The sequence below is a fragment of the Triturus cristatus genome, chromosome 7 (assembly GCF_964204655.1).
Source record: "Triturus cristatus chromosome 7, aTriCri1.1, whole genome shotgun sequence".
NCBI classification, from domain to species: Eukaryota; Metazoa; Chordata; class Amphibia; order Caudata; family Salamandridae; genus Triturus; species Triturus cristatus.
The window spans coordinates 1,852,954,153-1,852,967,054 of NC_140590.1; the positions used below are offsets into that span (position 1 = coordinate 1,852,954,153).

The window sequence follows — 12,902 nt, forward strand, 5'->3', positions numbered from 1 at the left end:
CCAGGGTCAATTAACAGATCTGGTGTTGGTAGACGGTCGCACCCATCGCTCTCTGCAGTGGTGGAACACCACAAACCTTTCCAAAGGTCGACCGTTCCTGGACCCGGTTCCTCAAATAGTACTAACAACAGACGCATCGCTCTCCGGCTGGGGAGCTCATCTACTACATCTCACCACATAGGGCAAGTGGACACCTCAACAAAAGTTACTCCGTATCAACCATCTGGAGTTACTAGCAATCTTCTTAGCCCTAAAATCTTTTCCAACTCAAATTTCAGGCAAGGCAGTCCTGATCCGAACAGACAACATGACAGCCATGTATTATATTTAAAAACAAGGCGGCACACACTCTCCACAGCTCTCTCACCTAGCACAGAGCATATGGAGATGGGCAATACCCCAGAAAATCTTTCTCCTAGCTCAGCATGTCCCAGGAGTCCAAAACACAGTGGCAGATCTGCTCAGCAGGCAGACACAACAGATCCATGAGTGGGAGCTTCACCCGCAAGTTCTTCACCCGTACTTTCAAATGTGGGGGCATCCACAAATAGACCTCTTTGCCACCCACGAAAACGCCAAATGCCCAAGCTTCGCCGCCAGATACCCACACCCATTGTCCAAAGGAAATGCGATATGGATGAACTGGTCAGGCAGATTTGCGTACGCTTTTCCGCCTCTCCCACTCATTCCACTAGTGATGCGCAAACTACAACAACACTCCCTCACACTAATCCTAGTAGCTCCAACGTGGGCCAGACAACCGTGGTATACCACACTGCTGGAACTATCTGTAGTACCGCACCAAAAACGACACCTCTCTCCACACCTCTTAACCAAGAACCAGCGCAGCTCAACCTTGCGATCTGGCTCCTGAAATCCTAGAATTCGGGTACCTAAATCTTCCCCCTGACTGTATGAACGTCATCAGAGAAGCTAGAAGACCTACCACTAGAGCGTGCTACGCCGCTAAGTGGAAACGTTTTGTTGTTTATTGCCATAACAACACCATTAATCCACTGGATGTGTCCATTCAACACATCATAGGCTACTTACTCCACCTACAAAGGTGCAATCTAGCCTACACGTCCATTTGGCTACACCTCGCAGCTATTGCAGCTTACCTACAAAACAGGCAACATCTATCACTCTTTAGAGTGCCTTCCATCAAAGCCTTCATGGAAGGCCTTAAAAGAATAATTCCCCCCAGAGTGCCACCCGCACCTGTGTGGAACTTAAATATCGTTCTCACAAGGCTAATGGGGCCTCCCTTCGAACCTCTGCACAAATGCGAACTACAATTCCTAACATGGAAAAGCGCTTTTCTTGTCGCCATCACTTCCCTTAGAAGGGTCAGTGAGATACAAGCACTTACCATTCAAGAACCCTTTCTCCAAATGCACCACAACAAGGTTGTTCTCCGTACCAACCCAAAATTCCTCCCTAAAGTCATTTCTCCCTTTCACCTAAACCAAACAGTAGAACTACCAGTATTTTTCTCGCAACCACAGACCGTTGCAGAAAGGGCTCTTCACACACTGGATGTCAAACGAGCCTTACCCTACTACATTCAAAGAACACAACCTTTCCGTAAGACCAAACAACTGTTTGTTTCTTTCTCTCCACCGCACAAAGGCAACCCCATCTCAAAATCGGGGATAGCTAGGTGGATTGTAAAATGCATTCAAATCTGCTACCATAAAGCAAAGCGAACGCTATCCATTCCCCCGAAAGCCCATTCTACACTAAAAATTGGGGCTTCCATTGCATTCTTAGGGAACATCCCATTAGATGATATCTGCAAAGCAGCCACATGGTCAACACCGCACACTTTCACCAAACACTATTGTGTAGATGTGCAAACTAAGCAACAAGCTAGTGTGGGCCAGGCTGTACTCAAAACATTATTTCAAACCACTGCAACAGATACGGGTGGTCGCCGCTAACGGTGGGTACTGCTATATAATCTATGCACAAGTGTGTAATCTGCAGCACATATGCCTCGAACGGAATATGCTACTTACCAGTATGCATCTGTTCTTGGCATGTAGAGCTGCAGATCTTCACACGCCTACCCGCCTCCCCGGCTACCTGTATCTGTCCCAGTTTATCTTATTTAGATAGCACTCACATGGGCATCTTCACTGTTATTACTACGCTCCATCTTTCCCTGCTGGCGAAAAGCAATCTGAGGATGGAGCCGAAGCCCATGCGCAATACGATCCAAAAGAGGAGTCACCGACCTTGTGACTTCCAAAGACTTTCCAAGAGGAAAAACAAACTGCAAACATCCGGGCCCAACACCAGATGGCGATCTATGCACAAGTGTATAGATCTGCAGCTCTACATGCCAAGAACAGATGCATACTGGTAAGTAGCATATTCCTTCTGATAGATACTGTGGGAAATCTACTCACCGACTCATTTTATGCGTACCCCCTTGCAATAAATGATTACCAGCAGGGTTACTCCCAGACTGGTGACAGTATACCATCTAAGGTTTATCAAATAACAAGAGTCTCTAGAGAGCTGCATGTTATTGGTTTTGCCCCTTTTTTTTTTAGGTCGAGCCTGGGCCACTCTCCGCCCATTTTTTTCTTTGGCTTGTGTCATTGTGCTTAGTAAATGCTGGCTTCTGATTCATAAATAGGCTTGTTTGTCCCTCCTTAGTACCGCCTTGCCTTCATTTGTAACCTCCCATGAGGACTGGCCCTTTTACTTTGGTTGTTACACAGTACATTTTATTTAGTCTGTAAGCACTATTTTCTTTAATTAATTTCTCTTACTGCAGGCACCACATTCGCTGCTGCAGCTGCGCTTATATGCACTCATGGGATCGTTTTTTATAGTTTCCACAACTTTGTCATTCAACAAGTCGGTTTACGATTATGCACTCTCCTGGTTTGTCTTGTTACAAACATAGTTTGGTATCTGTGCTCGGCCTAGTGAGCAGAGTTGCGCCCCTGTGCTCTTGGGTTGAGGGAAGGCCAAACTGTTTGGTTTTGGGACACAGCTGGATCCTGTTTCTGTCGAGGCTTATCTCGCGGGCATAGCCTCCCAAGAGGTAGGGATTGTTGTGTACATTACCATGACTCCGCCCTCCCGCTAAAAGGCTCGGAATCCTTTCAGCCCGGCAGTCTCCAGGCAGTGACGGTTGGTGCAATATTTGTTGAAGCCAAATATCTAAATGAGTGATGCGACTGTGAAGAGGCACGACTGGGGCATTTCATTCGACTCAATTGTAATCCTTAATTATTGTTTTATGACCAAATGCCGTTATGCAAAAAGAAAACAATAATTCAGTTTTATAGCCTTAATATGACAACGTGTGAGCTCCAATTTTGATTGGCATTGTAAATGACAATGACTTTTATGTATTTTTTAAAAACCAAAACGTAAATAAAAGGCATTGTCATTTACAATGCCAGTAATTCAAACTTGCGTAAAGGCGATACCTATTGCATTGCAAATGCTTGTTCTCCTACGGCATAATGGACTGTCTGTGACTCAGCTGCTGAATGTTGACCTGACACTTTATTTCTTTTTCATGTCTCTTCTCAGTGTGCAGAGAAAGTGGGATGGGTGACAACAAGTGTATGTGTAGGGGCATGGGTAGTGGCAGGTTGGAGAAGAGGGCATAGTATTGGCTGGCTCAAAAGACCAGGCCTCGATCTGTATACTGAATCTTCACTATGGAATGAGTGGCTGATGTGTGCAGTGCAGTTCACCCTTGTGAGGACACTTACATAGCTGTGCCAGGATATTCCGGGGGTTAAAGTTTGCTTTACAAATGCAGGTGTTATTTTATAGTTCAGTTCCGACTCCATGGTTACCTGCTTTCTTTATAAGCTGAGAGATGATGTTTGGAAGATTCTTTCTCGCACACAGTGGGTTATCACATTAACGGCAACGTGATTCAGTAAGGTTGTGCTTAGATTCTTCTTATAGCAATACAGCAAGGGAAGAAACAAAAGTGAGTATTCAAAACATCTATATATTTTCTTACCAGGCCTTGAAGTTACCAGGTCAGCTGCATCAGTCAGTGTTGCAGACAACGAGGAGTCTTATGCCATTGAGACCCAGGACTATGGAGGAGGAGAAGGTGTTTCTAGTTCTGTCGGTGAGTAAATCTTGCCAAGTCATGCCGTCCTCATTTATTGCTAATAGTAAGTATGTATCATGACCCCTGATTTCCTTTCATTGTAACCACCACTTTATCCCTATTCTCAGGTCCCAAAATTAGCGCCTGGGAGTTGTGTTGTTCAGACAATTATGACTGTGATCATTACAAACCATAATGATCACAGCATTAAAAAGAGTTGCATGTCGATGAAACTAGTTTGTATGTTTCTTAAGAGGGGAGATTACCTGTCTGCTTCAGGAATAGGTCTCCTCGTATGTGGCTCCCAATCGAGCACCCTTCAGTCTGTTTGCGAAGTGTAACAAATGTTTGGGCTGGACACGATTTGGATCTTCCAGCTTGAACGTTTTCTTCTACCAGCACTAGGTTGTTTTGCACCTATAGCTTCACTGCATTCATCCCCAATGTTGAAGTGTCCCGCATTTTGTTTGGGTTTTTTCCTATTGGATTAGGGTCTGTTGTTTTAGGGTTTTGAGAAGTGGTGTGTACTCACTGGCCACATATGTATGTACGTATGTATGTTATGTTTTGCCCTTGGAGGAAGGAGCTACATATAGTAGAGTGGTCGCTCTAGCCATATGTAGTTTTGGTTATCGTAAGACGGATCACCTCCAGGTGTTGATGCTTTCTTTGTAGAGGTGGGTTTTGGTTCCTCTCTGTAGTGCAGGAGACATGATGCTTGTTGATTACTGTTGAATATCTTAAGTAGCAGTAGGCAGCTTATCTTTCATTTCTTGGATTTTTTTCATGTCGACTCTTGCAGCATCAAGGCTGCATGCATTGCTGTGGTTACTTGAGATATGGATAATATCTATCTGACGGCGTTAGACTGACCACTGGCAGATGACCCGCACCTGACAAACATTGATCTTTACAACATCCCAGTGCGTAGCTGCTCAAAAAATCCACTTGCTTACCAGTGAATCATGTTTGCATGTGCTGCCTGTACATCAACACCTGTTGCCTCAAACTCTTCACAGTTGTCTCTGTTCACAGTGCACCTGTCAAGCCCACACCCTAAGAGCTTTTCTTTCGCCGTAGAGCCTGGAATGCCCATGCCATATGTACCGATGGGCATAAATGAAGATGGAGAGACCTACCCCATTGACATCCAGGACTACGGAAAGAGTGAAGGCAATAGCAGTTATTTAGGTGAGTAAATCATACTATGTTTCTAAGCACAATGCCAAAATATCTTAGTAAACCATCCCATAATATATTTCTTTTTCCCTATAACTTACTAAAACTACTGCAGATTATTCATACATTGATTCTTGATCCTTAAGGTGCTATTTTTCATTAAAATCATCTGTGGTTTTTTGGACAACAAAGGTAAAACGTGCAAATACATTATTTTATTGAAAAACATCTGAAAACTACTTTAGTGTGCTGATACATTTTCTTAGATGATACTTTGAGCAATTTAGTACATTTTGGGGCATATGCATCAACCAAACTAATACCGATTCCTTAATAGCGAAAAATAAGGAATCGCCATTAAGGAATCGGTAATTGGCATGCATCAACAGATTCGGTGAAATTTAGCGATTCCTTAAAAATTGCTAAATTTACCGAATCCTTAATAGCGGGGCACGCAAACGGCCTCACTAGCAAATAGCGAGTTCGGTAATACCGATTTGGCTAATAGCGAGTTCGGTAATACCGAATTAGCTATTACCGAATCGGTAATAGCGAAATCGCAAATTGCCGCGTCGCTCCGGGAACAGGCTGATGACATCACCAACCAGGAAATACTGCTGCCCCACCCACATAGCCTCGACAGAGGAGCAGACAGGAGCTGGAAAGAAGGACAGGCTGTGCAGAGTGAGGCCACACAGATTCTGCCATTCACATCACACAACCATCATGTCGCAGGAAGTGCCATCCAGCGCAGAATCTGCACGCAAGCGCAAGAAGAAGTTTTCGGACAGGGAGTTGGAGTACCTCATCGAGGGAGTGTCCAGCAAACACGACCGCCTCTTTGGCAAGCTGTCCCTCAAGGTGCCTGAGACCGAGAAGCGGCGCATCTGGCAGCGCATCCGTGAGAGGGTCAATGCGGTTGGCGTCACTAGCCGCAGCATCGACGACCTTAAAAAACGGTGGTATGACCTGCGGAAGCGCGCAAAAGAGAGGATTGCTGAGAGGCTCCGGGAGGCAAGAAGGACTGGAGGCGGAACAACCACTGCACCATCCAACACAGCCCTGGAGGACCTTGTGGAAGGGACGATAGAGCGGGAAGCCGTCGTGGGGGTGATCCAGATGGACACGTCCGGCGCAGCCACAAGTGCCCAAGGTAAGATGCATGCCTGTGCCACACCCAGCATAGCGTAAATCCATACCCATGCCCCCAGCCCAATCTCACTGTGTCTGCAGCTCTGGCACAGACAGCTCCACACATGACACTACTGCATCTTGGGAGTTGTAGTCTAGTCAGCCCAGAGTGCAGGTACAGGCGTAAATCCTCTGAGCACACACCACATATTTCGTACATGGCTGTAGACTGTTCATTTGTTGGACCACAGAGGGACATTAATGGGTACAACACTATGTAGGTGTAATCATCCCACTAATCATGCACTGTTTCACACACAGATGCATCACCTGGGGACTCTGACGACAGCGACCAGCTGATCATTTCTGAGACACCCGTGGAGTCAGACCAGGAGACTGCGCAGGATGCGCACGCACCGCCAACACCTGCCACCCCACCAGCACCACCTCCACCAGCGCCACAATCAACGGCACCAGCACCAGTGCCACAAGCCAAGGCACCAGCACCTGCGCCACAAGCCAAGGCACCAGCACCTGCGCCACAAGCAACGGCACCAGCAAGACAGCCTGCAGCTAGTACAGCCACAATACCGCAGAGGCACAGGCACCAAGTTGCGCCCTTGCAGGAGATGGCAACCCCCCCCCCCCGCAATTGGCACCCACGCAGCGCACATCCACACCACCTGCTGCACCACCTGGAGGCTCAAGACACGCACGGCGTCACAGGGCCCGTCGCAGTTCCGTCTCCTCAGCAGACCAGGACGTCCCAACAACCTCTGCAATCGAGGAGAGGATGCTGCGTACACAGAACCTGCAGGGAAGACATGTGGCTAGCATCAGCTGCAATATCGTGCGCCTAGCGAGGGAGATGCGCGCCATGACTGCAGCAGTCACCGACATGGGCTCCGCGGTCAGGGACATGGGCACGGCGGTCAGGGACCAGACCACTGCGGTTGCTGATGGCAATGCTCAGCTCAGGGAGGAGGTACGTGAGCTCACCCGTGCCATCAGGGAGGGCCATGAGTCCCAGAGGAGGAGTAACCGGCAGCTAATGTTGCGTTCTGCCGCCGCTACCAAGGCCATACAACGGCACAGCAACTGCACCGCTGTGTTGGCACGCCGCACAGTCTCCCTGCAGGTGGACCTTGGGCACTTCTGCGGTGATGTGGCCAAGTCACTGGGACACATCACCACTGCTGTGGAACAACTTCAGAGCAGCACATGCAGTGCTGCAGCATTGGGAGGGGATGACACCAGTGAGGCTGCCTCCAGTGTCAGCAGCGTGTCACTGGCAGAGGCCAGCACCAGGCGCCGAAGTTCGCGTGCCTCCACGGGGACAGGCCGTGGTGAGGCTTTGGATGCACCTGAGCGGAGGCTTGGTGTACGTGGCAAGCGCCACTAGAAATTTGGACATGCTGCAGGTCCATGGTGGAGCAACCATGGCCATCCAATTATTGTGTTTGCACAGGCCTGACTTTAAGGAACATTTTATTTACATTTATGCAATCGGAGCATGATTCACAATGCTAGTTCTGTTGCACAATCCTCAGTGCTACTGTGCATTAAACAGTTGCACCCAACACCAACTTGTAATGTCTCATTTTACCCAGGGTCAAAAATGATTTTGCATTATGTCTGTCCGCCTCCTATGGCCCTCTGCTGTGTTTGGGATGTGTGCCGGTCGTCGTTGGGCGGGTGGTTGGTCAGCCTGGGGGTCGTCATCCCTGTCCACCTCCATGGGTATCCCCCTTCTGGTGGCAATGTTGTGCAGCATTGCACATACAGCAATTATTCGACAGCATGTGTCTGGTTGGTATAGCATGGCGCCGCCAGTCTTGTGGAGGATACGGAAGCGGCTCTTGAGAATCCCAAAAGTCCGCTCTATCACATTCCTCGTGCTGATGTGTGCAGCGTTGTAGCGATGTTCCTGCGGGGTTGCTGGATTTAGGTATGGGGTGAGTATGTATTCCCGCAGGGCGTAAGCACTGTCACCTAGAAGATAGAAGCATAGACTTAGCATTGGTGATGTACATACATGTGTGGTGTTGGTGTGGGGAAGCGTAGTTCTACGTACCTAACAGGAGTCCCTCTCCAAATTCTCCATTGAGTAGTCGCCTGTGCATTCCACTGTTGCGGAAGATGTATGAGTCGTGTGTGCTCCCTGGGAATTGTGCCACTAGGTCCGTTATGATGTTGTTGGCATCGCACACAACCTGCACGTTGATCGAGTGGTATGACTTGCGGTTCCTGAAAAGGTACTCATTTGCTGACGGAGGACATATGGGGATATGCGTGCAGTCGATGCATCCAATCACATGTGGAAATTGTGCCACCTGGTAGAATGCCTGTTTGGTGCGGTCCAACTGCTGTGGGGTTGTGGGGAAGCTGATGTGTGTGTGGAGCATTGTCAGCATGGCATCTAGGAATTTTTTGAAGAAGCGTGACAGTGCGCTTTGTGAAACACCTCCGGCAACCGCAATTACCCCCTGGAAACTCCCTGAGGCCAGTAGGTGCAGGCTGCATAGGACCTGAACGTGCGCAGGGATAGCATTTGTCCTGTGTGTCTGGTGCTGCAGTAATGGTTCCAGGTCTGCAATCAGGCGCATGATCATAGCGCGATTGAGGCGATACTTCTGGTACACCTCGTCCTCATTCTGGCCGAGCAGGGTTATGCGCAGTCTGAACACTCGCTCCTGGACCCTTCTCCTGCGCTGTCCTGCTGCATTGATCCGCATCCTCCTTGCAAGCACGTAGAGGGCAGCCATTTTGTGGGAGCCAACAGGGTCTCCTGGGCCACATTTGAGGGTTTAGTGATTGCCTCAATCATTTGCACATGTAGGAAGTTTTTTTTTTTTTTTTTGTTTTTTTTTTTTGGTGACTTTACCTCCAGGTTTTGATTCCCCTTATTTAGCTCTGGCAAAATAGCGATTTTTGGGATTTTCGTTATTAGCGAGTTTTGTTGCATTGGGGTGCGATTCGTTATTTGCTATTGGCAATTTCCGGGAGCTAATAGTGATTTCGGTAATTGCGAATTCGGTATTTAGCGATTCGGTAAATTAGCATTTTGGGTATTAGCGATTCGGTATGTTCGAGGTTATTTATTTAGCGATTCGTTATTTGCTCGGGTTTTGGGTTGATGGATTGGGTATTTTTCACACAATACCGGGAGCTATTACCGAATCGGTATTTTACCGACTGGATTTTGGCTTGATGCATAAGGGTGTTTGTTTGTTTTTATTATGCTGCTTGTATAGTGTTTAGCAGCGAAAGACCTTTTCCAAGATTATTTATAACAAATGTCCTGTCATTTACACAGAGAAAAGGGATAGAGGCGGTGCCCTGCCCTTCATTTGTCGCGGTGTGTGTTACTCTCATTCATCAGCGAATCAGGACACATAACATTTACCTTGTTGTCTTTCATATCAGTTGAAAGAGCAATAGCGTGCAACAGCCTTATGGCACAAGCACAATCTTTTCGCGTACACAATAGACATTCATTAGTGAGTGCGCGATGTCTGGTTCTGCTAAATATCCTTGTGCCTCCTGAACAAGTCACCAAAATAAAGGAAGATCTCTCTTTTCTGATAGCCTTCCTTCCCTGGTTGGGACGATTTTTGTTCGTGATTGTATTTAAGTCTGTTTTAAAGCAATGCAGAAAGGGTACAATATCCTATGTTCAAGAAAAATTTAACCAGGACATTTGCATACTCACAGTCCTTTTCTGTTTAACTTTTCTCACCTCACTACACCTTACCTCAATCAGTCAGTATTTATAATGTGCAGCAAATCACCCATGAGGGTCTCAAGGCGCTGGAGTTGCTGCTGCTTCATAGTGCTCTGTTCATTCGAACAGCCATGAAGCAGTGAAAAACAAAGGAAAAGCAGGAGAAAGCACTCATAAAAATGGGGGAAAGGAAAGACAAAGCAAAGAAAACTAGGCAAAAGCAGGAGAAAGCACTCAGAACAACAGGGGTAGAGGAAGGAGAAAGCAGTAAAACGAGGCAAAAGAAGGAGAAAGCACTCAGAACAACATGTAGAGGAAGGAGAAAGCAGTAAAATGAGGCAAAAGCAGGAGAAAGCACTCAGAACAGCAGGGGTTGAGGAAGTACAAAGCAGTAAAGCGAGGCAAAAGAAGGAGAAAGTACTCAGAACTGGGGTAGAGGAAGGAGAAAGCAGTAAAACGAGGCAAAAACAGGAGAAAGCACTCAAAACAGGGGTAGAGGAAAGAGAAAGCAGTAAAACGAGGCAAAAGCAGGAGAGAACATTTAGAACAACAGGGGTAGAGAAAGTAGAAAGCAGTAAAACGAGGCAAAAGCAGGAGAAGCACTGAGAACAACAGGGGTAGAGGAAGAAAAAAGCAGTAAACACAAGGCAAAAGCAGGAGAAAGCACTAAGAACAACAGGAGTAGAGGAAGGAGAAAGCAGTAAATAAAACTAGGCAAAAGCAGGAGAAGCACTCGGGACAGCAGGGGTAGAGGAAGAAGAAAGCAGTAAACAATGAGTCAAAAGCAGGTGAAAGCACCCAGAACAACAGGGGTAGAGGAAGGAGAAAGCAGTAAAAAAAGGAAGCAAAAGAAGGAGAAAGCACTCAGAACACCAGTGGTAGAGGAAGGAGAAAGCAGTAAAAAAAAAACTAGGCAAAAGCAGGAGAAGCACTCAGACAGCAGGGGTAGAGGAAGAAGAAAGCAGTTAAAAAAGAGGCAAAAGCAGGAGAAGCACTCAGAACAATAGGGGTAGAGGAAAGAGAAAGCAGTAAAACGAGGCAAATGCAGGAGAAAGCATCCAGAAAAAACAGGGGTAGAGAAAAGAGAAAGCAATAGAAAACTAGGCAAAAGCAGGATAAAGCACTCAGAACATCAGGGGTAGAGAAAGAAGACAGCAACATAAAAAACGAGGCAAAAGCAGGAGAAGCACTCAGAACAGCAATGGTAGAGGAATGAGAAAGCAGTAACACGAGGCAAAAGCAGGATAAGCACACAGAACAGGGGTAGAGGGAAGAGAAAGCAGTAAAATGAGGCAAAAGTAGGAGAAAGCACTCAAAACAACAGGGTAGAGGAAAGAGAAAGCAGTAAAATGAGGCAAAAACAGGAGAAGCACTCAGAACAACAGTGGTAGAGGAAGGAGAAAGCAGTAAAAAAAACTAGGCAAAAGCAGGAGAAGCACTCAGACAGCAGGGATAGAGGAAGAAGAAAGCAGTAAAAAAAACGAGGCAAAAGCAGGAGAAGCACTCAGAACAACAGGGGTAGAGGAAGGAGAAAGCAGTAAAACGAGGCAAAAGCAGGAGCAGCACTCAGAACACCAGCGGTAGAGGAAGAAGAAAGCAGTAAACGACGAGTCAAAAGCATGAGAAAGCACCCAGAATAACGGGTAGAGGAAGGAGAAAGCAGTAAAAAAACGAAGTAAAAGAAGGAGAAAGCACTCGGAACACCAGTGGTAGAGGAAGAAGAAAGCAGTAAAAAACTAGGCAAAAACAGGAGAAGCACTCAGAACAACAGTGGTAGAGGAAGGAGAAAGCAGTAAAAAAAACTAGGCAAAAGCAGGAGAAGCACTCAGACAGCAGGGGTAGAGGAAGAAGAAAGCAGTTAAAAAAGAGGCAAAAGCAGGAGAAGCACTCAGAACAATAGGGGTAGAGGAAGGAGAAAGCAGTAAAACGAGGCAAAAGCAGGAGAAGCACTCAGAATACCAGCGGTAGAGGAAGAAGAAAGCAGTAAACGACGAGTCAAAAGCATGAGAAAGCACCCAGAACAACGGGTAGAGGAAGGAGAAAGCAGTAAAAAAAAACGAAGCAAAAGAAGGAGAAAGCATCCAGAAAAACAGGGGTAGAGAAAAGAGAAAGCAATAGAAAACTAGGCAAAAGCAGGATAAAGCACTCAGAACATCAGGGGTAGAGAAAGGAGAAAGCAATATAAAAAACGAGGCAAAAGCAGGAGAAGCACTCAGAAGAGCAGGGGTAGAGGAATGAGAAAGCAGTAACACGAGGCAAAACCAGGAGACGCACTCAGAACAACAGGGGTAGAGGAAAGAGAAAGCAGTAAAAAAAAGAATCAAAAGCAGAAGAAGCACTCAAAACAACAGGGGTAGAGTAAGGAGAAAGCAGGAAAATGAGGCAAAAGCAGGAGAAGCACTCAGAACAGCAGGGGTAGAGGAAGAAGAAAGCAGTAAAACGAGGCAAAAGCAGGAGAAAGCACCCAGAACAACTGGGGTAGAGAAAAGAGAAAGCAATAGAAAACTAGGCAAAAGCAGGATAAAGCACTCAGAACATCAGGGGAAGAGGAAGGAGAAAGCAGTAAAGAAGCGAGGGAAAAGCAGGAGAAAGTACTCAGAACAAAAGGGGTAGAGGAAGGAGAAAGCAGTAAAAAAAACGAGGCAAAAGCAGGAGAAAGCACTCCGAAAGACAGGGGTGTAAGAATGAGAAAGCAGTAACACAAGGCAAAAGCAGGAGAAAGCACTCTGAACATCAGGGGTAGAGGAAGGAGAAAGCAGTAAAAAAACG

General features: G+C 46.7%; 1 protein-coding gene across 4 annotated transcripts in view; it reads left to right on the top strand.

Annotated features, from left to right (window-relative positions):
- The window catches only part of LOC146813450 (uncharacterized), a 130,368-nt gene that overhangs the window by 64,759 nt on the left and 52,707 nt on the right, over positions 1-12,902 (top strand). For 3 of the 4 annotated variants that reach the window (XM_085620208.1, XM_085620207.1, XM_085620209.1), the window contains 2 exons: positions 4,007-4,117; positions 5,180-5,290. In XM_085620208.1, the coding sequence (XP_085476334.1) occupies positions 4,007-4,117; positions 5,180-5,290 (222 nt within the window). Of the gene's footprint in view, positions 1-4,006; positions 4,118-5,179; positions 5,291-6,730; positions 7,343-12,902 lie in introns of those variants that run through there. The other variant, XM_085620210.1, reaches the window with a different exon arrangement.